The following is a 25465-nucleotide window of genomic DNA, read 5'->3' as shown; positions in this document are numbered from 1 at the left end:
ACTTTTCCAGGTATCCACCAGTTGATTTTAAAGACTGGGCGTGTCAGATCACACCTTTCTTTCAACATGCACGCACATTGTCTGCTTTATAACCAAGGACAATAGGACAGGACAATAACAACAAAGCCTACATTTGATTTCTGAGCATACACACCACACACAGGTTTATTTGTGTCGAGAACAGGTAAAGACGTCCCGACAAGCTTATGATGATGTGGACAAATTCTGAACCGAAGCTCGAAAATAAATATTTATTTGTTCCTGCGCAGGAAAAAAAACAGAGCATTTTGTAGTAGGAAGTAAGAAGTCTCGTCTCTACTGGTCTCGTCAGTGACGCCTCGGGCTGTTGTCAGCCTTCACTGTGACTTGCAGGTGAAAGGCGAGCAGAGCAGAAGTTAGCAATGACTCATGTGTGCTGACTGAGGCAGAGACTTCACAGGAGTTTGTGAGATGAATGTTTGCTCGGACACATGGAGGTGTGCACTGACACGGTCAGCCTGGGAACAAGTTTAAAGCGAGTGTATTCACCTCCACTTTAAAAACATGTTCGGATGAACTACGGGCGAGCCTGCGGAACGTCTCCGCGCCAAATAGCACGTACCACGTTCCTGAGAATTCAGTCAAATGACTGGGTTCCACCGAGTAAAACAAATCAAATTATGTAACGTAAAATTGTAATCTACGTTGAATTGCCTTTGGAACGATATATCACACGACTATGTTCCAATAAATTCAGAAATTTCAAAAAGTCTCCGAGAGGCTCTTGACATCCGCTCATAGAATATCCATGTCAAATTACAGCCTAATACAATGAGCATTAACGCAGGAGTAGTCATTTGCAAAAATGGGCTCCCGGGGGCTCTCTGGCACTTCCGTAACACGTATGGGGTAATGGGGCCCATTCATATATTGGTACAGTATGTGTCAATGATTCGGTACCACCAACTGTCGCAATATTTGATTCACAAATAAATGAGAAAACGACTTTAATGGAAATTGCCAAAAAAAAGGAGAGTAGGCCTCTCGGACCGCTAATCGAATTGTGCGAGGCATAATCGTAATCTACTGTATGTTGAATTACCTTTAAAACAATATATCACACAACTAAACTAAAACCTAAAACTTGTCATGCAAAGTTCATGTGCACAGATAGGAATCTGGTTTAATTCTATTTTTTGTTTTAAATAGGAAAAATTGTCCTTTTTATGTTACTGGTTTTTTTCTTCTTCTTAATATTCTTATTGAGTTTAAAAGGTCAGATTAAGTGTATAATTATGTGTAACTGCAATGTTTTTTCATCTTTCTCTTTTCAAACTATCATAATTTATTGATCGTTTTGTATCGTGAACTCTATCGTCCCACCCCTAGAAAATACATGAATTATGTTCTTATCTACAAGTTAAAGGTATAGTGGACTATGGTTTTTTTGGCTTCTAATCCCAGGTGGATCATCAAGACTATTGGTCCTCCTAGTTGTCAATCATTCTGGTGATACGTTTACGCACCGGGTGCTTTAAAAATGGATTTTCACTTACCGGTAGCAGGTCTGACATAGTGGGAAAAGTGCAAATCTTATTTTGTAAGGTAAGCTTGCATCAGTGATGCCAACTTCAACTTGTAAAAAGACGACGAAAACTGGGCTTGTGCACGCTCTCTCACGCACGTCGGCGTTCCCTCTTGGAAGCAGGTAGCGTGTTGCATGTGCAGAGGGGGTTTCTTCTCTAAACTTCTGGAAAATCGTCCTCTATACCAGTGGTTCTCAACCTGGGACCTGGCACCCTGGGACCCACATTTTGCCACGGACATTAAATCACGACCCACTTTTTTTCCTTTTTATTTTTTATCATTCAACCAACAAAATGTTGTTTTTCAGAAATAGCTGTTGAAAACACATATATAATATTTTTTCCAACATAAATCTACATATTTTCATGTGTAACATGCATTTCACAGCATGCCTATCAAAAGAAAAGTTTCTTTCAAAATAAAATACAACATTAAGACATTAAGCATTTATTTAATTTTGACCAGCTGTCCGCGACCCACTTTTGGGTCCCGACCCACCAGTTGAGAATCACCGCTCTATACCTTTAATAGAAAGTTATTTTCTGGGTTTTTATTTGACTTTAAAACCATGACATGGTGAGAGTGTTTAGTCTCTGATGTAGGAAACGTGTCACCTTTTGACCTTTGACCTTCCATGTTTTTGATGATGTCGGCACAATCTCTGACCTGTTGGGTCTCGCTGCAGTGGTCACATGTGCACACATTTCACTTTACCTCAGTTAGTTACAATAGTCTAGAGCAGGAAACAACTGTGAGCTGTGTGTGTGTGTGTGTGTGTTTGTGTGTGTGCGTGTGCATATGTGAAGTTCACAGTCTGTCAGAGAGCAGAACAGGAAGTGGTGAGCTGGGCTCGGCCTCTGCTCTTCTCTCTTCCTCTCCTCCATCTCGTTCACTCATTTTAAGGACGTCCTGGATTCTTAGCCACGTTGAGCCGGGTCTCTGCGTTGGCTGATTGTTGGCGTTTGACGGCGTGTGTGGCCGAACGTAGACAGAAGGTAAAAAATGGCCAGCGACGACGTCCCCGATGATCCAACGGGCGACCAACAGGTCGATTATCTGAGCGACAGCGAGTCGTCGGTAGGAAATCCTCAGCTTCGTCAGGCCTTTCCGTTTTATGTCCGCCCATCGCCGTTGGGTCTTTCTCATTCACTTCCTGTGGAAACCTCTTCCTGTCTGATATTTCTGACTCTTTATTCGTGCTCCTGCTGTGATTTGGTTGCTGTGTCACCTCGCTCAGAGGATCTTTGTTAGAAAACGCCACGGCTGAGCTCGGATTGAGCTGAGTGTTGCATCACAGCACCAGCTCTCCTTCCTGTGGCTCATGCTGTGTGTTTGTCCCTGTGTGTGTTTCTATGACAAGACACTCAATCAATATTTGTGTTTAAGACAATGAGAGCAACATGCCTGGGCAATATATTGAGATTTCTGTTTTGGCGATATAGAAAATTACAACATCGGCTATATCGATGTATTTTTATTTTATAGCTTATCATTTATTAAAATACTCTTTTTAGAAGTTGCTGATTTATTGCTGAGTGCGTCCTAACTCGAACTCACTCACACGTGCTGTCCCTTATAGGAGAAAAAGCCAAAAGTGGCCCATGTTGTGCACTTTTTTGGTAATAAATGTGGCTGTGTAGCATTGTGCATCAGCAAATTTAACCCAAAATTGTCATTTTGGTAAGACTTTATTAAGTTAGAAAGTATAATTTATATCATATATCGCCATTTTGAGGGAAAATATCGAGACATGAGTTTTGGGCCATATCGCCCAGCCCTACACGCCACGAAAAGACACACCACACACACTCCTACTTACTTTCCCTCCTAAATTTTATCTGTTCAGTGTGTAACCCACTGCAGCTTTAACCTCATTTTTAAAAAGGTTTATAAATCCCAAAAGAATAAATGACTTGTTTGCAATGAAGACATTAAAAATCAATTAATTCATTTACAATTTAAAAGAATTCCAGAATGTCTTTATGTTAATAATGTTTAATATTGTTATTTTGTCATTTATTAACTGTATTATTATTATTATTATTATTATTATTATTATTATAAACAGCAAGGTTATTCAACTAAGTGTTGCCTTCCTAATTTCAATAGCTCTTTAAACCTAAACTAATTTACTTATTAGTATTTTTCACCCACCAGGATTTTTTGTTACAAATTTAAATAATTGTTTTACTCAGAGGTGAAAGTATTTGATTAAGAGAACTCACGTTACTGTAATTGAGTAGCTTTTATGGGTACTTGTACTTTTTTAAGTATATTTCAAAATCAGTAATTTTACTTGTATTTAAATAACTTTTAAAAGAAGTACATTTATTCAATACATTTCTACACCCAACCATTGCTGAGTAAATTATATATTTTTTCTTTTAAAATGATCAACAAATATTGTGAAACTACAAAAAAATGAAATAACCAGACAGTAATCAAAGGCATCACATCATAGCCGACCAATCAGATTAAACGTAAAAACAGCATTGAATGAAGGTTATTTTCTCAGTTTTAGAGTTCATAAATGTAGCTCTACTTAGTCTAATCTTTTTTTTTTTTTAAATTGATGTTCAGGTCCTAGCCAATAATATACAGTAGTTGGCCTCAAAATGCAACGACAAAAATCAGACCAATGACAGTATAATAAAAAAAAAACAAAGCAAAATTAAGAAACAAAAGGACACGTCACTGGATTCACAGTAAGCATGATGTTATTCATTTCCCCCTTGTTGTTCCATCCTGTATCTGTTTAAAATGTCAATTTTAAACATGTGTTTAATAAACACGCCTATTGTTTTACGTGATTTTTATTCATCACTGCAGTTGTTCCATAATTTAGCTCCTTTTATTGTGACAGTGAAATTTCATATTGGTTCTCAGTCACTGGTTGTATTTTAAACATGAAAATTCCTCAGAGTTTATGTTTGCCTTGTCTCACTTGAAAAAACCTTTGGATGCTATTTGGTAATTGATGATTTTTAACTTTGTACATAATTTGGATAGTTTTGTAGCCGACCAGATCCTTAAATTTGAATATATTGAGTTAAATGAAGATTTGGTTTGTTGGTTCTCTGTAGGTGGTTTTGTTTATGATTCTTATTGCTCTTTTCCTTAGGATGAAGATCGGCTTTGTACACACACACACACAGTAATTCATGTATGGTTGGTGTCACTTTAAAGTTGAATGAGTTAAAATCCTGCAGCCTGTGCTGTGTGGCCCGACCGTGCCCGACTTTTGTGGCGTATTGTGTTGCAGATGGATTATGGCTTTAATGACTGATCCTAGCCCATATACACACACACACACACACACACACCAAACTAAGAAGTTGTAATCAGATCTGCTAAGCTGGAGGCTGGCTGCTGCTCGGTGCAGTGCACACCGTCATTAGGCAATAAACGGTGCACAAACGTGTGATGTGGTTTCATGAAGGTCACACGTCTCATCTGGAAATGACAATAAAGACCTGAGTAAGTTAGTGACTCACTCTAATGTGGAGGATTCACAACATTCAATCAATTTATGGTGTTTTTGTCTTTGCACACGTTAACAAATTCTGTCAGAAAAAAACCCACAGGAGAAAATAATCTGGTAACTGTTAAAGGCTTTCTGGCTGCGATGTTCAAACCTCTAAAATTAATTCCAAAAGCCGTCATTATTATAATGTGCTTTTATTGTCTTTTTGGCTAGAAAAATGATGGACAACAATGTGACATTTACATTCACGACAAGATTCACAGCCTGTGGCTCCAGATGTTGTGAAACACTCATAATACAATCATTATATTGTGTTTTCAGGTGTGCAAAGGCTCCACTTATGGATGAACTGGCTTTAATGGGACTTTTTATAGACAAACTTTATTATTGCACAGTTTGACAAACCCACCAAATCATCTCAGGAAAAACCAACAAAAGAAATAAAGCAGCTGGTTGATTTTATTTCACACTGACAAATGACTATATTTATGACCTCATAGGGGTGTGTATTGCCTGGTACGATACGATATATCCCAATATTAAAGTAAAAGGCGATTATTGCAATTTCTTTTTTAATATATGACAAGAAACAACTAATCTGTAAATGCGTACACCTTCATGAGAATATTATGTATGAAATATTTTTTATTGGCATATTTTACACTCAAAACATTGGCTTTAACATGCCATGTGCCAACAACTTAAAATAAAAAAATAACATACAATTAGCCTGTGGCTTTTAAACTTACTTTGACTTTAGTGTAACTTAACTTAGATATATGCCTAGAACAACAAATGTGTGCAGAAAGCTGGTCACCATGCCCAGGTTTCAGCACTTCTTTGTGCAGTTACAATGTCTCCTGCAGTGGAAATGACTTTCCTGGTTAATTAAAAGGTAAATTTATTTATTTTTTAAATCAATATGGATGCATATATTAATCCGAGAATCGCATGACGTGATATCGCGAAATATTGCAGAATTTATTTTTTTTTTACACCCCCATTACCTAATATACTGCTGTAATGTATAGAATATAATTGTACGACTCATTGTTAAAGGAAATGTATGTTTTTAAAAGCACTCAACAAAAAATTATTGAACTTTTAATCACATTGCAGTAAATTCTGAACTAAAGTTGATAAAAAAAAAACAACATATTTATGGTATTGTGGGAAGCAATGCAATTTATAGAGTTAATCACGTTAATCAGTTAATAATGCGAAATCTTCTTTTTTTCTTTTGCTGTTTACATGTTTAAAATAAATCTCTAGACAACAGCTTCCGAGTTTTTGTATTAATTTATCAAATTCTTTGCCTTATTAGATTTAACTGTTGGCTATTAAGCTTCCTAATTGCCTGAAATCTCCAAAATGGCGATGCCCACATAAAAAGGGAGATTACTTATTTGTTTGAGGCTTACAGTTGATATGACGACCGATCATCTAGAGTGCATTCATGGTGTCGTCGTTGGTATCACTTTAAGTTCATTTTCATTGTGTTTTATTTTGAAAATCCCAGCTCTGACATCTCAGGGTTCCTCGCTGCTGCCACAGAGTGACATTTCAAAGCTGCCGTTACTAGGAAACGCACAACTCTGTATTGACTGAACGTTAATCTGTCGCAACAAATATTGATACAGGAAGTTTGTGTTTTTTTTAAGCTCAGGACTGAAAAAGACACTCCTGTTGGGTAGAGGAAGTGAGACAGACAGGCTGGCAGGAGTGTGATGCAAGTTTAATTATGTTAAAAGTTAGTCCAAACCTAAAGAAGTACAACCCTACAAACCCATATATCATAAATGAAATGACAAGGTGCAAATCACAAAGTCCATTCTCCAAAATGATCACTGGGGAAACTAAAAGCTGGGAACTTGGACAGAAGGCTTAACACAGAAAGTCAAGGGTTTGACAATCCAAGACGACACTCCACAATCCTGTTAAGAAACATTTCTACTGGGTGAAATGGTCCGGTAACACTTTACTTGAAGTTTTATGCAGAGAAGCACTAACTCAGATCATACAGTCAATTGCAATGACATTCTCAAATACTAAAGTTCAATTACAATTTTACTGACTTGTATCGATAAAGCATTGTGATGATTGTATGTGTGTACGATGTTGTTTTAGTGTCTTAATATTTTAGTGCATTGATTAATATAATATCTTGTGTAAAAGCCCAACTAGGGACAGGTGGTGGATGTTAGCCATAGCTATAAACTATTTGTACAAAAGTTACATCAGCTACATTCACATTATTGTTACTATGTAAAAATATTATATTATATTGTATTGTATTGTATTGTATTATATTATATTATGCCCTAACTCTAACCCACTAGCCCTTAACTCTTCTAACCCTTACCACCTGTATGGGTGTGAAGATTCACTGATAGTGGGAAAATTGATATGAAACTTGATATTTTAATAATGAATAACTACGGTACACATTTAAAAGCCATAGAACGGTTTTGTGTTTAATCAAATTATAATTGAACATTTTTTTATAGAACTTCCATGGTTAATTACAATTACAAAGTCAATTATCTAAACTCAATTACAATTTCAATTATGCTTACAACGGCAACAGATTTTTTCAATTACGATTACGATTATAATTACGCCATATTTGTAATGAATTATCAATTACGCAATTACAATAATAATTGATCCCAACCCTGGCATCTGTATCTCTGTGTTTTCAGTGGGAACCTTGTGTGTTTTCTTTCACACCTTTGTATATTTAAGTGTGTGTGTGCGTGCGTGTGTGTGTTTCCAGAGAGCACACAGGCCTGGGATTGATTTCAGTTTGTTTTAACGCCGTTTAAAGCTGCTCTAATCTGGTTAGTGTTGATTTAGAGCCAATGGGAGCACTCAGCACTAAAGTCCAGCCTCGGCTTGTCTTATTTCTGCCTTTGGTCGCACTTTCATGCATGTACAACATTTTTCAATAATAACAATATAATATAATACAATTTTGATCTGTTCTGTCCACCCTCTCCTGAATTGCAGAATGATGCAGGTGGACTCTCGGTGCTCCAGCAGCTCGGCCTGGACCAGAACTCCGACTTCTCTGACTCCAGCGTGCAGCAGCGTCTGGACGAGCATCGCGAGAGGATCCGGAGGGAGATCCGTAAGGAGCTGAAGATCAAGGAGGGAGCGGAGAACCTGCGCAGAGCCACCACCGACAAGAGGAACGCTCAGCAGGTGGACTCGCAGCTTCGCAGCTCCAAGAGGAAGCTGGAGGCTCTCCAGGCTCAGCTGCAGGAGCTGGACGCGCACATAGTGGTCAAAGGGCCCGACGACAACAGAGGTACGCATCATAGGACTGTAAAACTCTTTCTATTCTCTCAACATTTCCAATTAGTTGCATTGTCTTTTTTATTTATTAAAGTGTTATTTTTTTCACTTGAAAATAATTGACCTTTAAATACTTTAAAAGGTGCAGCAAAAAGCTAAAATACTGTTAGCCATCCCTGTTAGCCAGACAGGGATGTGACATAGTCATACTCTATGGCAATAATTGGTCACATTATAAACATTCATTTCAGCATTCAAATGTTGACTAATCTAAGCATTAACACAGGAAAGAACAATGTTTTTTTCTGTATATTTTGAGTAATTTTGTGTGTTTTTGTTGTATATTTTTCTCTCATTATATGAATTTTTGTTGAATATTTTTCTCTCATTTTATGTATTTTTGTTGAATATTTTTCTCTCATTTTATGTATTTTTGTTGAATATTTTTCTCTCATTTTATGTATTTTTGTTGAATATTTTTCTCTCATTTAAGTATTTTAGTTTTATATTTTGCTCTCATTTTATGTATTTTTGTTACGTATTTTTCTCTCTTTTAACACCCTTTTCTCGTCATCTTGTTTATTTCCTGTCATTTTGTGTTTTTTTTTTGGTCAATTTGTGCCTTTACTTTAGTGGCTGCCCAATTTAGTGTGTCGTCCTGATTGCACTGGTCCTGTCAGTCTAATTGACAGCGCTGTGATGGATTGGTGACATGGTCGAGCTGCCTGTCATCCATCAGCTCCAGCTTCCCGCAACCAGTCTGGATGAGTCAGAAATAGAAGAGGAATGGATGAAGTTTGAATTTAAAATGAGGCCTTTACATTTAAAATGGATAGTTCAGCATTAACCGGAGTCCTGATAGTTGTCGCTGTCTGCTGAGTGAAAAGGACAGGTGCAGTGTTGGACTAGATCCTAGAATACAGAGGACACTAAACAGTCACCAAAGAGCCAAACGCTCACACACACACACTAATTATATTTTTTTTTTATCAGATAAAGACAGTGTAGGCCTCACAGATCAATAAATTGAAGATCATTTGCTCAACAGAAAAGATGCAAAAGGTAAACATTTCTGCCTGAAAATCTGTTTTGATTTTCACTGAAAACACAATTATTGACATTGTTGGAAATGTTCTGCGGATTGCATTGTGGGATGTGTAGTCCTATAGACCAGCTTTTCTCAAATGGGGGTACATGATGCTACTACAGGGGGTACTTGAGAAAAAAAGAGCAAAATATTAACAAAAGAAAGCATTGATGATGAAATAATCTTGATTAGAACATGAACTGAAAATACAAATGTCAGACTTGGTTCCAGGGGAGATGATCGGATATTATAAGAAATATAGAAACAAATCTATTCAGGAGGCACTAAATACTGTTTTATTCCACTTATTTAGAAAGTGAGATTGTTTAAAATATGTGTTATTTTGTTTTTGTTTTTTTACATAGAATTCTGAGCAAAATGTTGAGGTCGGACAAGTGGGGTACATGGATTTAGAAATAATAGAAAGAGGGTACTTGAGCCAAAAAAAAAGTTTGACAACCACTGCATTAGACGGATGCAAGTGTTTTTTTTTTTATTACATTCTTGTGTCTTTACTAGCCGAGGAGGAACCTGATAATCTTGACTCTATTTCTGTTCTAGTTTGTTCCTGTGTTCCCTGTGATATCACATCACTCCGCCCGAGAGTCAATTTTGACCGGTTTCGCCCCAAAATATTCATTTGCTATTGAAAACTCCAGAAATGTGTTGGCAAGTCACTTGGCAGAGTTTTGTGGGCAAATACAAAAAATCACAAAACATTTCTTTGCATCCATCTACAGCAGTGTTTCCCAACCAGGGGTACGCATACGCCTAGGGGTACATGAGCACATTGCAGGGGGTACGTGGAAAAATTAAGAATTTATTTGAAAGATAATGAAAAATATTCTCTGTCATTTCATAAGTCTGTCTATAAAATGGTACGTGTGCGTTTTGACTTGTTATTTTTTTTATTATTTTGTATTTATTATTATATTTTTCTAACTTCAACTTTATTATTTTTCTTAAATAACAATATAATCATAATATATTAGTATTAATAATACAAAAGTTTACTATAATATTATTTCTTATATTTATATTTTTTATTGCCATGAAGGCATCATAATTTTATGTTTAATTTGAGTTAAATAAGAAAATAATGTCTAAATATTAATTGTTCAATTTAAGAAGATGAATTAGAATGACTTGCGATGAATATTCAGTTGTTACTTTTGGAGAATCATGAACACGTATGAGTGGGGGGGGGGTACTCATGGTATGACAGAAAGGCTCAAGGGGTCCACAAGACACGAAAGGTTGGGAACCACTGTTCTATAGGACTCCACATTCCACAGTGCAATGCACAAAGCAGCAATGTCAACCCTTTACATCTTTTGTAGAGCAAATTATCTTTGATTTCTTTATCTATCAGGCTTATGCAAAAAAAATCACCAGCTTTAAACTACAATAAATAGAAAGGTTTAACGTGCATCATTCACGTGTCAACACAACGTCAAGTCAACCCTGCGTCTCCGTTCTCCAGACAGTTCCAGATCTCCAGGGTCCGTCAGTCAGACGTCGGCCACCCAGCAGCGCATTGCAGCTCTGGAGCGGCAGCTGAACATCGAACTCAAGGTCAAACAAGGCGCCGAGAACATGATTCCCATCTACGCCAACGGAGGCACCAAGGTACGGCCACGGAAACCTTTGACATTTGTATCACAATTCAGAGCCAATAGAAGTTTTAAACACTGAACGATGAAGCCGTTTCCTCTCGATAGTTGTAATTCATGTTTTCTTTTTAAATTTTAATTTACAGCAGCTCTGATTGGTTGCTAATCTTCCAATCAAACGTCGTGGCAGGATGCACCGAAATAAAAATTCTTGGCCAAAACTGAAAACAGAAAATGAGAACCAAAACACTGAAAGAAATCATTATGCAGATTATTACTCCTATTGTATTTATGGGTATAAATGTGTACTGATCACTAAAATGAAAACTTTGCATATGTATACATTAACATTAATGCTTCAAAGAATGAATCATTTAAAAGTATGAACATATTTATTTAGCACTGACTTTCCAACAATGCACAATACAAAATAAAAAAATAAAATGTTTAACTTGATCCCACTCATACATAAAATGATATTGTACAGGCTTATAACTGACTGAGCTGCTGGAAGAGAGTGAAATTAAATGTGTTCTCTTATTAAAACACAAAGTGCATTTGTCACAGAGTGTGTGTGTCTCACACACCTGTGAGCTCTGTGTGTGCTCTGATTGGGCTGTAGATCATTTCTTGTGTTGAATCCCATCCAAGTAATAATCTTTATAACGTGGACCAAGTACAGTTGTGATGTAGTAAAGAGGATCTCTGTGAAACGTACGCTGACAAACTGAGCCAGGCTAGCGTGTGGGGTTCCGTGTTGACGGATGGCTACACGTAACTACAGTGTCGACGTGACACGGAAACACGTACGTTCCCCGTCAACTCTGCTCAGGAGACGCTTTAGTGCTCAAATGCGTTGTTTGCTTGCGTATTCACAACGTCCTGTTTCGGTCATCTTTTTTCAGCGAGAAAAGTGTTTCAATGGCCCAAAAGTGCATTTTCGGTTTTCGGCTGAAAATTTTCGGTAGCCGGAATGTTAGTGTATCACTACTCTGCAGTGTAGATCACCAGCTGTGCATGAATTTGCGAGAAATACTGGAATTTTCCCATGCTTTGAAACCTGCGGTTTAAACAGATTTTTTTCCGGATTTACCAGCTTCATTCCGCCGAAAAATTGAGCTCCGTCACATTAGACCAATGAAATTACCATTAAGGTGGACCACACAGTTTACTTTAAATCGAGCACGCTCCCACTGAATCATTCTGATCAGTAATTTTGTCATGCACTCACCCTGGACTGATGGTGAAGCTTACGTAAGGAGAACTGACAGCCAGTTTGTAATAGAAAGAGACAAACAGCATAAAGATGCCAAATCACCACGTTTACTTTGTTTAGAAGCGATCGCGTCCATATTCTGCCTCAGAGTCCGGACTCACTGTGATCGTTCCGCGGTAGTTCACAATAGATGCCCTACGTCTACATATCAGTCTGGTTCCACTAAGAACTCACCATAAAATGCTGTAAATTGACTGATATGTAGACGTTGGGCAGTGAGGAGGAGACATCATGTGGAGATGGAAACGTATCAATTAAAACAAGGAAATCTCCTTTAAAGCGAACAGGAGTACAGCAGTCCGCTTACCTGCCTGTTCTGATTGGCCATTAGAGTCATCTGAAGGGCATCCTCATCAGCCAATGGAGTGTGGCCTTTGTTTGGATGAAATGAAGTCAAAATAGACCAAAATACAATTTGTGGATTTTATTCCAGAGCTCTGGCATGAACAAAAAGGGTACAGATGAAGAAGTCATGTGGAAAAGGCAATCACCCAATAACAGCACAGGTTTGTTATAGGGTAAAAAAGGAAAACTGGAGAGAATGGCTGCTATTGGTTAATCACATAACAGAGGGGAAGGAACACCTGCAATATCTTTGTTATGGGATTGTCTGGCAGTGAGAGAATCTCTGTGGGAACAAGATGTGTTTTGTGAACTTGTTGAACTTGAAACGAAGCTCTGACATGAAGGGATGGAGAAATATCTATATTGACATCTATAAGCTCAGAATTATAATGTGCATATAATTCTACTATTACACTTGGAAAATTACTATATTATTGGAATGCAGCCAATTAGGGGTGGCGACCTCTGGGTACCTCACGATACGCGATACAGAGCTCACACGAACGATTATCTCACAATATGACGATACTGCCATTATCGATATATTGGTCAGAAATCAATCTACGATAATCTTTGACATAACAAGAAAAGTGAAAAAATACAATTTTTATTTTATATCTCTGAAAGACAATAAATTGAAAAAGTGTCCTATGAACAGTGACACTATTTTAGTGCAACATTTCTGTAAATAAGTGTCAACATAGCAATGTAAGTGAATAACTATCTCCAATAGTGCTTTATGTAAACAACAAATAGGGTCTTTCTAACCAGTGACACCAGTATAGTGCAATATTCCAGTAAACAATATATTGGTTCCTTCAACAAACGGTGACAACATTTCTGTGAAGACGTACCTGCACATTTTAGTAAAAAATGTAATTAAAAAAAATAAATAAAAAAACGATACTTAGCAGTAGCATATCGATTATCGATCGTGTGGAAAAACATTGTGATATATTGCCGTATCGAGATATCGTCACACTCCTACAGCCAATACAGCGGTGCACTTTATAGTCTGGAAATTACGGTAGTTTGAGCTGACCTGTGGCACAAACGTAACTCCACACGTCTGCGACTCCCTCCCAGGACAAGAAGCTGCTGCAGACGGCTCAGCAGATGCTGCAGGACAGCAAGACCAAGATCGACATCATCCGCATGCAGATCCGAAAGGCCATGCAGGCGTCGGAGCAGTCAGAGGACAACCAAAGTACCCAGCATGCTCCTTTGTTTTCACCTTGTCTCACGTCCTCTGCTTCCCTCCCTTTTCATCCCACCTGTCACTCATTCGTCCTCCAAACACTGCATATTTCATGATGTGGGTGGTAATGGATCAATCCCAGCTTCTGAACTTCACAGTGCACGGTCCTTCCAGTCAAACACACACACTCAAACTGATCGTCCATTACAGTCCTCTCTCAGGTTAGAGCCGTATTGATGTTCCTTCATCTTACCCCCACCCACCCCCCACCCCGCCTCGATGTTGTCCAACAGCTAAAAGCCATGGATCATTTAACAGAGGTTAGAGAGGAGGCGGGACAGATGCAGGGAGCCAGGAAGGGAGTCCGACTGAAAGGACTGAGTGCAGTAGTGTAGTGAGATGTATGAAGCTCCAAAAGGGACCAAAAACTGTGTTTTTCCAAAGTCAATCACTATTATTGATACTATTCAGGTAAAAAAAGATCAAAAGAACACATTTTGTGAAAATCAGACATATTTGTGTCTCTAACCGGCCTAGCTTTGCACATTCAAAGCAAAGGTAGAAAAGCAAACACTTTCTCTTCACCTCTGCTACAGCTTGGATTTACAGGTACATATATAGCTACGTATAACACACACACACACACACACACACACACACACGCAATTCTATATATACATACAGAAATATTCTTCTACGTACCTTCATACACTCACCTGCATACATACATGATTCACAGCATGCACATAATGTAACACATTTATATACACAGACATTTTGACATCTGCCAAGGAGCTCATATTTTTACTAGCATTTATTTATTTTTTTTGTTTGTCTGTCTGTTAGCAGGATTACGTCAACGGTACTTTACAGATTTTGATAACATTTTCTCTCTTTCATCAGTGCTTGATTATTTAAAAAATTCACATCTCGGTTCATAATTCATGAAGTTTGACTCAGTTATGTAGGGTTAATTCCTCAATTTTCCCACTGAGTTTTATCCAGATTACACCTAGATTGCACATTTCATCATGATTTATCTGTAAAAATGGGGATGTCCATACAATTAGTCATACTGTATTGTTATTAATGGGGATGTACATATCTTCCAAGCCTTTAAATTGTGATTTAACATGGTACCATGATCAGGATCACTGATCCAGATAACTGACTATATCTAAAAGAGGAGATTTGGGCAAATCACATTTCACAAACAAACTCAGTTTGGTCTGCAAATATATATATATATATGGATATATATTTTTTGCAAATAAGAAACGTACCTATTAAACAAAAGCTACATGTTTTACAAATAAAAAAAATAACTAAAACATTGTATTTTGTTACAAAAAAAAAACCAGCTGGCATTTCTACTTGAATTTGACAGATATATTTTTCATATTTGTGAGCCTGTTCCTCTGTATGAATGAAACATGCTGTGTTTGTTTGATTTGTACATTTGATAATTACAAAACAAAATGCATTACTGTAATTTGTGAGTGGCTTTTTGGAAGTTTGTTTGTGAATCGTTGTGCTTGAGTAAAACATGTCTTGTGTGTTAGTGGGCTTTTGGCATGACTTTAACTCCATACATTATGGTTAACACGTTCTTGTCCATATTTCACTTGTATTAACCGACACATATAATCATCTCTTTAATATTGTATGTTTGTAGGACAGTTTCACCTGATGGTAAACATAACGCTGTCTCCAGGTAAACCTGACCTCTGTGGCGTGGAGCTGCGTGTGGAGGAGCTGTGGCATCACTACAGAGTGGAACATGCCATGGCCGAGGGAGCCAAGAACATGCTGCGGCTGCTCGGAGCCGGGAAGGTCCAAGATAAGAAGGCCATCGCTGAGGTCAGAGGAACGGTTATTTTATTTGATATTCAAAAATATAAACTTTTCATGGGAATTTTTTATCTGAATTAACCAGAAATTTGTAGTATTTTAATAACTATCATGTCCAAACATGCATATTAGCATCCTTTCAAAATAAGACAATTTGAAAAAAATGTCATTATGATGACACTTTATTCATGGTAATGAATAGGGTTGCAACGATTCACTCAACTCCCGATACGATTCGATTCACGATACTGGGTTCACGATACGATTCTCTCATGATTTATTTTACAAAATGGGACTGTATATAAAAATATATAAATTTTTGGGAAAATACTGTACAATTTTTCATTGTCAAAAGAATCCCTTGATAAACTATTCAAAACAATGCAATTTAACTAAAAGTAAATCTTGAATGAAATAAATAAAGGAATAATACAAATGAAGAAGAAGCTTATTTTTCAAATTCTGGTTCTATAGTAAACAATACAAAACTGCATAATAGTTCTTTTTCTTTTTAAAAGTGCAACTGAAAATGTATTTTGTGCCTTAACAATTGGACTTACAAAAAAAAAAACAGTCATTTTACTGTATTTAGGTCAGATATTTGTTTGAACCAGCAGAGGGCGCTGGTAACCCAGTGGTCGGTTGGAATGCAGATATCTTGCAGTGAAGAAGAGATGCTATGCTAGCAGACAGAGCTAATAGAAAAACGTGACTTTTACAGAGATATTCGTGTAATATTACAGAAATTCTTTCGGTGCTAAAGGGGTAAGTAATCATTTATGAATATGTTTAAGAGTAGAAGGTGGCCAGAAAGAAAGTATTAGCAGATTTCGCCCGCCACCAACACTCACCCTCTGCTGGTTGAAAAAAGTACTGCGATTCATTTTTCACAGCATCGATGTGAACCTTGATACCTATGAATCGATTTTTAACTGCCTTACGACTAATCGTTACATCCCTAGTAATGAATAATGAACCCCACTAGATCCCTTTACCTAACCCAAAAAATGCCAACATAGCTCCAATGGTTTCATAATTTAGCGAACAACACTTAATGACAGCCTTCATGACACCTTATTCATGCTAATGACAGCTTAATGTCAGCCTTATGTATAAAAGTTCAATTAAAGTGTTACGAAAGTTGCTCCGAATTTACGGTTCATTCAGTAAACAGTTCCCATGAAAAGTTAATATTTTTGAATTCTCGAGCTTAAATTCCCATGGAAACTTACTGGAAATGTTCTATCCCTTTTGCAACCCCTAATTATAAGCCATGATAGTTCTAATATTTGGATCATTGTAGGTGTTCTTGACCAGTTTACGGTGTTTCCGCTGCAGGCTCAGTGCGGTTTGAGCGAGTCGTCGCAGCGTCTGGACCTGTTGCGCTGCGCTCTGGAGCAGCGGCTGCAGGAGCTGCCTGAGGATCATCCCAAAGCCTGCCTCATCAAGGAGGAGCTGGTCCTGGCCTCGTCCTCCGCCTTCAGCTCCCGTCACAGCACCCCATACGTCCACAACCAGTACAGCACCCTCAGCAAACCATCACCGCTCACAGGTCGCTACACACACACACACACACACACACACACACACACGCACACACAGTTATTAAGTCAGTGATGCTCAACATGTGGCTCTTTATGTCTTAATTTTAATCATTATTCCCCGAGAAAGGCTTAAAAGGGGGAAACTTTTTAACCCCTTTTTATCTATTTCCTTTGTCCCATTTTTTCCCTCTTTTCAAGAAGTCCTGACATTTCTTTCAGACTTTAGCTACTTTTTGACAATAAATAACCCTTTTTTCCTATTTTTTTGTCTATTTTTGCAAGTTCTTTTTGACACTCAAATTTTGGTCTTTTCTTTAATTGTTTTTTGGCCACTTTTTATCCAAATAAGCAACTTTACCAAATAAATACCACTTGTTTTCTTTTTTCCCAACTTTTGGACTCTTTTTGTTCCACATTTTTTGCACTTTTTCACTATTGTTTGCCACATTTTGCCCTTTTTCCTCGTTATTTTCCCATTTTTTGGCCACTCTTTACAGCTTTTGGCCCATTTTAGTCACTTTTCTTGCCACTTTTGGACCATTTTTGGCCACCTGTTACCATAGCAGACTAGACCAGCCTACTTGCCCGGTATGCCAGATGACCAGTCTACCCCTACTAACATCAATATGTTTTTTAGATCATAAAAAAACAAAATCTAAAACACAGTCAAACACGCTGAGCTACAACAGATTATTTATACCAAGGAAGCCAGAATTGAATTGAATTCAACTAAAAAGACTATATGCAGTCACCAGAACACTGTTTGAAGTTGTACCTCTATATCTGACATCGATGTTATTCTCTTTACCTACTGAATTTTAAATTCAAAGCATTTTGTGACTTTTTCCTACTGACTTATTCAAAATATTGATAATGATAATGGATGGATATTTATAGCTCCTTTCTAGACACCTAAAGTTTACTTTAAGTGTACTATTTCTTGACAGATCGGTCATACTGGTGGAGGTAAGCTACTCCTGCAACCACAGCGGCCCCTTAAATTACAATAAACTAAATGACGTCAGTTCATATTTACCAAAGGAGCAAATCATATAAATAAAAAGCTAAAGGTCTGTCTGAATATATTCAACTTCAAAGAACAAATCTGGTGCAGTAAAAGAAAGGAGCTAAAATATAGTTTTCTCAGCATTTAACAAAAACCACACATAAATATCGATGATGATTTCTACACCTAAAATGTTGTTTATATATATATATATGTATATATGTGTATATATATATATATATATATAAACAGTATATATATATATATAAACAGTATATATATATATATATATATATATATAAACAGTATATATGCACAGTACCGGTCAAAGGTTCTAGAACTCCCTTAGTTTTCCAGTTATTTATTGCAATTCAAGTCGTGCAAGACCAATGAATAGCTTGAAATGGTAAAAAGGTTAAGGTAAGTACTGAAACTATTTTTGAGAGAAATAGGTCTTTTGTGTATATAGAAAATATTTTAGATCTTTGAGTTCAGCTCATGAAAAATGGGAGCAAAAACAGAAGTGTTGTTTATATTTTTGTTCAGTGTACTGTGTAAATATATATATATCTATATAAGCTAAAGGCCTGCCTGAATATATTGAACTTCTAAGAACGTACCAACTGCAGTAAAAAAAAAGAAGGCAAAATACAGTTTAAAGTCACTCAGCTGATGATCTCGTATGTGATTGAATCGATCTGTTCTCATGATCTGAACATCTTTACTGTAGATCTTTATTCACCTGTCTTATTTAATTCTCTGTAACTGGTTTAAAAGGCTGCTGTGAGTCCTGTCATGTCACTCCTCATTAACCTGCTTCCTTTTGGCTTTGATGCATTTCAGATGAAATACACACCCAGTGACGGCTGTATGTGTCCCTTTCTGCAGGCACTCTTCAGGTTCACCTCCTGGGCTGTGTTGGGCTGCTGGAGGTCGTCCCCGGTCGCAGCAGAGGAACCCCGGTGCTTCTTCCTTCCTTTTCCACAGGGGACGGACGCTCCACCTTCAAACTGAGCGGCCTGTACAGCCGCAGCACCAGCAGCATGAGCCTCAAGATCCCCAGCAAGAACGAAGAGCTCTCCTGTGAGTGTTCGGTTCACCTGCAAACGTGCATGACCACATGGAAACTGCTACAGATGTGGTGAAGTACAAAATAAATCCACGTGTAGCAACAGAGTTTATCTATTGAATACTTGCACAACAGCTGTAATACCACATTGTACCAGTAGAGGGTGTTTAAATCCAAACATTTTATTCAGGGTTCAATTAGAGCCGGGGTCACCAACATTCTTCATAGGTACTGAATAGTTTGAAGGGCTACCAGTTTAAAAAGCACTTCTTAAATACTACATTTTCATGGTTTCACTTTAATTAGAGGGTAACATAATCAGTAAAGTTAGTGTTAACTTAAAAATGTAGGAAATATTTATGTTTCAATGTGTAACACTTTGTTTATTGTAATTTATTTCATTTCTTACATTTCATAGAAATGATTATTTTACATAGCTACTAACAACCAACTTTTAACTAATTGTACAACATGTAATATTTGTGAAATCCACCTTACGTTAAAAAAATAAATAAAAATAAAATAAAATATATATATACATATCATGTTACATTTAACTGACTATACACCAAATCTGCAACACTTGTCACAATGTGTCATTGAAAATACACATTTAAAGATTTAAAGATTGTCATTTAATACTAAAACTTGATCACGTGTGGCAGTATTTAACCCTATTAAGTACTAACTAGTGACTAGAGCACCTGAGGGCACCTCACATGGTCCATGCGGGCCACCTGGTGCCCGCGGGCATCGTGTTGGTGACCCCCTGACTTAAAACTAAAACATTTATCAACTCCCGTTTAAAAAATGTGTCTAATATAATTTTCTTTATTGTGTTGTCTTATAAACATTGATTCCACTGCTGCGGTTCACGAGTATGCTAACTGTGAAGCTAATACTCATTTAATCAGCTTTCACTAAATCAAGAAAAACTTTTGCTAATTTCATAGTCGACGAGGTAAATTCTGTAGATTCGATTTATTTAATGGACTTAATCTTAATCTTAACCAGGCTTAATCTGAGTCGCTCACTAATTGATTTGGTTTATTTGAGTCACTTCCAGACTTAGTCAAAGGCGTGTGAGTGATGCAGTGATACACACAGTGTAAATCAACAGTAATGGATTGTATTGCTCTCCACATTAAATTTGGGACAGGCGACTTATAGCCAGGTGAGACTTATTTTCTCTGTGTGTGTGTGTGTGTGTGTGCGTGTGCGTGATAGCGGAGGTGAGCGCCGTGCTGAAGCTGGAGAACACGGTGGTGGGTCAGACGGGTTGGAGAACAGTAGGAGAGCAGGCCTGGGATCAGACCTTCACTGTGGAGCTGGAGAGAGTAATGACGCACCCACATGGATTATTTTATATTAACTATTCACCCATTAGTTTAACTGCTTCAGTCGATAGCCAATAAAACCTGATAGTTCATCTGTTATATACTGTATATAATCTATAGGTTTTTAGATTGTAATACCCAAGGGGCAGGGTTGGGTTCAATTACAATTACGTCTTCAAATATCCATGTACAATTATGATTACTTTTCCAATCTTTTTCCAATTAAAATTACAATTATTATTTTCCTCCTGAAAGTCAATTACAATTGCATTCTTAATTACTAAAGTCCAATTACAATTAATCACAATTACTGAGTCTTTATTAAATAAAGTCATAAAACTTAACTTTCCTCTTGTGTTTAATTAGCTATAATTAAATTTGTTTTTTGTCTATTGGTCACCCTGTTAAGCTTTCTAATCAATGAAAATATTGGTGATTAATATTTCACTATACCCTAGATTTAAATAGTTTTTTTTTTAATGGTTAAATGATCCTTAAGAGAACTGACAGGAAAAGTTGTTTAATTAAATTGTAAATGACAGTTTTTACAGAATGTTCATGCCAATTGCAATTACAAAGTCAATTATCTGATCTTAATTACAATTCCTGTTGTGCATTTTTGTGTTGTTTTGTCCTTTCGTGTCCTGTTGTGTTGTTTCCTGGCCTTTTGTGCCTTCATGTGTGTTTTTTTTGTCATGTTTTTATCCTGTCGTTTTCTGTTTTGCGTCGTTTCTTGTTGTGCCCTCCCATGTTTTTATCTTCTGTGTGTGTTTTGTGTGTTTTCATACCTGTTGTGTTTGTGTCCTCTCATGTCCCGTTATCTTCAGTCCAGGGAGATGGAGATCGCGGTTCACTGGAGGGATTACCGCTCGCTGTGCGCTCTGAAGTATCTGAAGCTGGAAGAGTTCCTGGACAACCAGAGACATCGAGTCCAGCTGGAGCTGGAGCCGCAGGGACTGTTGTTGGCCGAGGTGACGCACTACACAGCACTACACTACACTACACTACACTGATGACTTCACAGCAGGTTTGCTAAAATAAGATATGATACGCTAAGATCCTGTAAAACATCATAAGATATGTTTAATCAGAGGTCTAGAGAGGTACTGATATATTCGACTTAAGTAGAAGTACTGTTACTTGATTTAAATTGTACTCCATTACAAGTACAATTAAGTCATAAGTACAAGTAAAAAGTAGTTCAATTAAATAGTACTCAAAGTAAAAGTTACTAGTTACTTTACACATTTAAATCTTGCCACGGTTCCCTTGCATACAGTAAACATCTCATGTATAAACAGAAGAGATTAAATCTTGCACAGTTGGATCAAAATGTATTTTCCATAAAGGCATTTTTATTAAATAAAAGGCTTGACAAAATGTACAATTATTTTAAAAAAATGAATTAACACCAATTAATTCAATTCAAAATGAAAAAAATTCTAAGTATATCTACATTTATGAATTCTAAAACTGAGAAAATAACCTCCATTCAATGGTGTTTTGGCGCGGTGCAGTACATTAAATCTGATTGGTCGGCTATGATGTGATGCATTCGATTGTTGTTTAATTTTTTGTAGTTTCACAATGTCCATTGATCATTTTGAAACAAAAAATAATGATTTACTCAGTAACAGTTGGATGTAGAAATGTAATGAATGACTGCTTATTTTTCAAAAGTACTTAAATACAAGTAAAATGACTGATTTAGTACCCATAAAAGCAACTCAATTACAATAACGTGAGTATTTGTAATCCGCTGGGACGATATGCTTTTGTCCCGATTCAATTTTATCATTAAAATTGGGTATCTATTCAATATATACGTTGCGATTCTGAATAATTGTGATTCTGATTCTATTGACATGTATTATTGGAATTTATAATTTCCTTATTTATCTTATCCAAAAACAAAAGTTAAATCATAAACATCTCGAAACAATATACAAGTCATAGTCCCCAAAAATAACCAAAAACTATTTACATCACAAGACAGTCTGACTTTTATTTCAACATGTAGTGTTAACCTAGGACCGCATATGCAGACATAGTCTTTTTATATCGTCACCACAAATAAGAAAAAATAAAATTGATATATCATGAATCAATGTTTTTTCCCCAACTTTATAAGATGCTGAAAATATGATAAGATACGATAAGGTCTGACACTCTATGACTAAACAGTCATGGAGTGTCAGACCTGTTTCTGTTACTGTGAAATAACCTGGAACTAAACATAACAACCCTGGAACAACCTGTCACTGCGAAATGTTCATGGACATAATTTTTTCATTTAAATGTTCACCTGCACTACTCATCAATGCACTACTGCACTATTATCTTATTATTATTATTATTATTGTATTTTTATTTTATTTCATTATTATTATTATTATTATTATTATTACTATTATTATTATTATTATTACTATTATTATTATCTTGTTATTTTTATTTAGTTTGCACATATTAGTCCAACTACTCTTATATTTATGTTTATACTTCTTTTTTTATTTATTTTTATTTATTTTATTTATTTTTCTTTATTCTAGTTGATCGTTATTATTTAATGTTACACTACCTGAGAGAGCACAGGTCACCAAAAGAAATTCCTCGTGTGTATTCATTCACCCTTGGCCAATAAAGTTGATTCTGATTCTGATTCTGATTCTGAGGTCCCATAAATAATGTGAGATACAATAAAATATAATAACACAACAGTAGAATACAGTAAGATCAATTGTACTACATTACCGTAGTTCCACAAGGGGAAACTTTGTCGTGTAAATGTCAATAAAAATTTGAAGCAACTATCAGAATGCCTTCCTAGAAAAGTGTAGAATTATTTTTACTTCTTATTTTGCTTTTATACAGTACATCCCTTTTTTGGGAAAAAACTTAAAAAAAAGAGGAGTATCGGTGTCTTGTTATATTTTAAATGAATAAATTCTTGTTACGACTGTTTGACGACCAAGATCTCCAGCAACAGATACAGATGTGAAACGTCTGTATGTACAGTATGTATGCACCGTAATACTAAACTAAAATAGTTGAATTTGACTTGTTTGGAGTGATTTCCGTCATTAAAAATGTAATTGTCATGATTGGATCATGTTGTCGTTATTAACCCACAGTAACGTGTCGGCGTGTGTTTCAGGTGACCTTCTTTAACCCAGTGATAGAGCGAGGTCGAAGACTCCAGAGGCAGAAGAAGGTCTTTTCTAAACATCACGGTGTGTTCAGGTCTTTTTTTACTCTGTATCAGCTTCTCCAAGGTCATTGTGCACTGGAGTTTCTCCCAGTTTGCACCACACACAGCCAGTTAAAGGAGGGTTAACAAACACATGCTGCTGCTGTTAATGAGTTCAGGTATTTTCTGGATCTGAGGATTAGAAACATTACAGGCAATGCCAAGAATCACACACAAACCTTCCTTGTTTTTAAGATTTAAATCACTGGTTTTCAACCAGTTGGAATTCAAGACGTCACAACATTCATAATCAAAACTGAAGAAATGTTAAAAAAAAAAAGAAGCAATTTGAACCTGGTGGGACCTTGTCACAAAGAAAACAATTAATCACAATTTTAATAATGATCATCTTTTATTTGTACATGACAGAACAAATGTGAATCCTGAGCATCTACTTCCTGTACGTAACAGCACATTAGACTCGCCGCTAAAAGAAACAAAAAGAAACGTTTTACGAAAACGAAATTCATTTGATGATGAGCACTAATTCAGTGTGTCAAAGGCAAAGCAAATTTATTTGTATAGCGCATTTCATACACAATCCAATGTGCTTTACATGATCAAAAAGTGCAAAAGAAACCGTTTAAACAGTTTAGAACATGAAATCAGCAGCAAAAACCTTAAATCAACAAAAATATGATTATAAATCTCCCTCTCAATCATACGCAGTAGAGAAAAAGAGTGCCTTTAACTTTGATTCAAAAATGTTCACATTGGATGCTGACTTAAGCTCTGCTGGTCAGTTTTAATCCATAAAACTTTAGAAATCAAACAGAAAGTTCTCTTTATAAGAGAATTCACTTTTCCACTGATCGCCTTACCGGTAGATTTTAAGAAAACACTTTAATTTTTTTAAAAAGTAACTAACTGCTGCTCTCTAGTGTTAGCCTTCACGGCCAATGAGTTAAGACTTTTGTCCTAAATGAAGCGTATAGTCGCTATAATCCACTTAAATTACTGCTTAATGTGGGGCAAAAATCCTCAGCAAAGAAGCCCTGATGGTTCTCTCTGCAGCCACTTCTATCAGCTCCTTTGGGGATCCCAAAACATTCCCAGATCAAAACCAGCTGCTCTACTCTGAGCTCCTCACTTTAAGACTGAGTGAGAAAACTCCTTTCACTGCTTTTCATCGACACGTCAGAGTGTTTGGATCTATTTAAAAGTCTGTTTGTCTTCTTTTTGTTTCTGTGTGTTTCAGGTAAAGCTTTTCTCCGAGCCCGGCAAATGAACGTGGACGTGGCCACCTGGGTGCGGCTGCTGAGGAACGCCATCCCAACAGGAGGCAACACGTCCGGCTTCACAAGCAGTCCACTCACCCACAGCACGGGGTGCGTGTTACGAAACGCACTCGTTAATCGTCATTTCATTCCACTTTAACCCTGTTCAGACATTATTTTAGATCCAAACCTATTGCTGTATTTTCTGGACTATGAGTCGCTCCATTAGAAAATCAGCGAGTGTCATATAGATCAGAGCGACATCTAGTGAGTGAAAGTGTGAAATGCATGTTCTTGTGAATGGATGGTGACTTCTCACTCACTG

The 25465-nt window shown here is 36.7% G+C and overlaps 1 protein-coding gene across 4 annotated transcripts in view; it reads left to right on the top strand.

Annotated features, from left to right (window-relative positions):
• pkn1b (protein kinase N1b) overlaps positions 1–25465 on the top strand; it is a 63928-nt gene that overhangs the window by 16516 nt on the left and 21947 nt on the right. For 3 of the 4 annotated variants that reach the window (XR_003674605.1, XR_003674604.1, XM_028454651.1), the window contains exons 1-11: positions 2403–2643; positions 8060–8360; positions 10918–11063; positions 13755–13875; positions 15581–15726; positions 17056–17269; positions 19156–19350; positions 20564–20673; positions 21501–21644; positions 23831–23906; positions 25122–25251. Coding sequence is in view for 1 of the 4 variants with exons in the window: in XM_028454651.1 (XP_028310452.1) it covers positions 2569–2643; positions 8060–8360; positions 10918–11063; positions 13755–13875; positions 15581–15726; positions 17056–17269; positions 19156–19350; positions 20564–20673; positions 21501–21644; positions 23831–23906; positions 25122–25251 (1658 nt within the window). In the remaining 3 variants the exon portion in view is untranslated. Of the gene's footprint in view, positions 1–2402; positions 2644–8059; positions 8361–10917; positions 11064–13754; positions 13876–15580; positions 15727–17055; positions 17270–19155; positions 19351–20563; positions 20674–21500; positions 21645–23830; positions 23907–25121; positions 25252–25465 lie in introns of those variants that run through there. The other variant, XR_003674606.1, reaches the window with a different exon arrangement.

Source organism: Gouania willdenowi, chromosome 8 (assembly GCF_900634775.1).
Source record: "Gouania willdenowi chromosome 8, fGouWil2.1, whole genome shotgun sequence".
NCBI classification, from domain to species: Eukaryota; Metazoa; Chordata; class Actinopteri; order Blenniiformes; family Gobiesocidae; genus Gouania; species Gouania willdenowi.
Note: the sequence above shows the minus strand (reverse complement) of the source record. Positions and strands in the feature narration are given on the sequence as shown.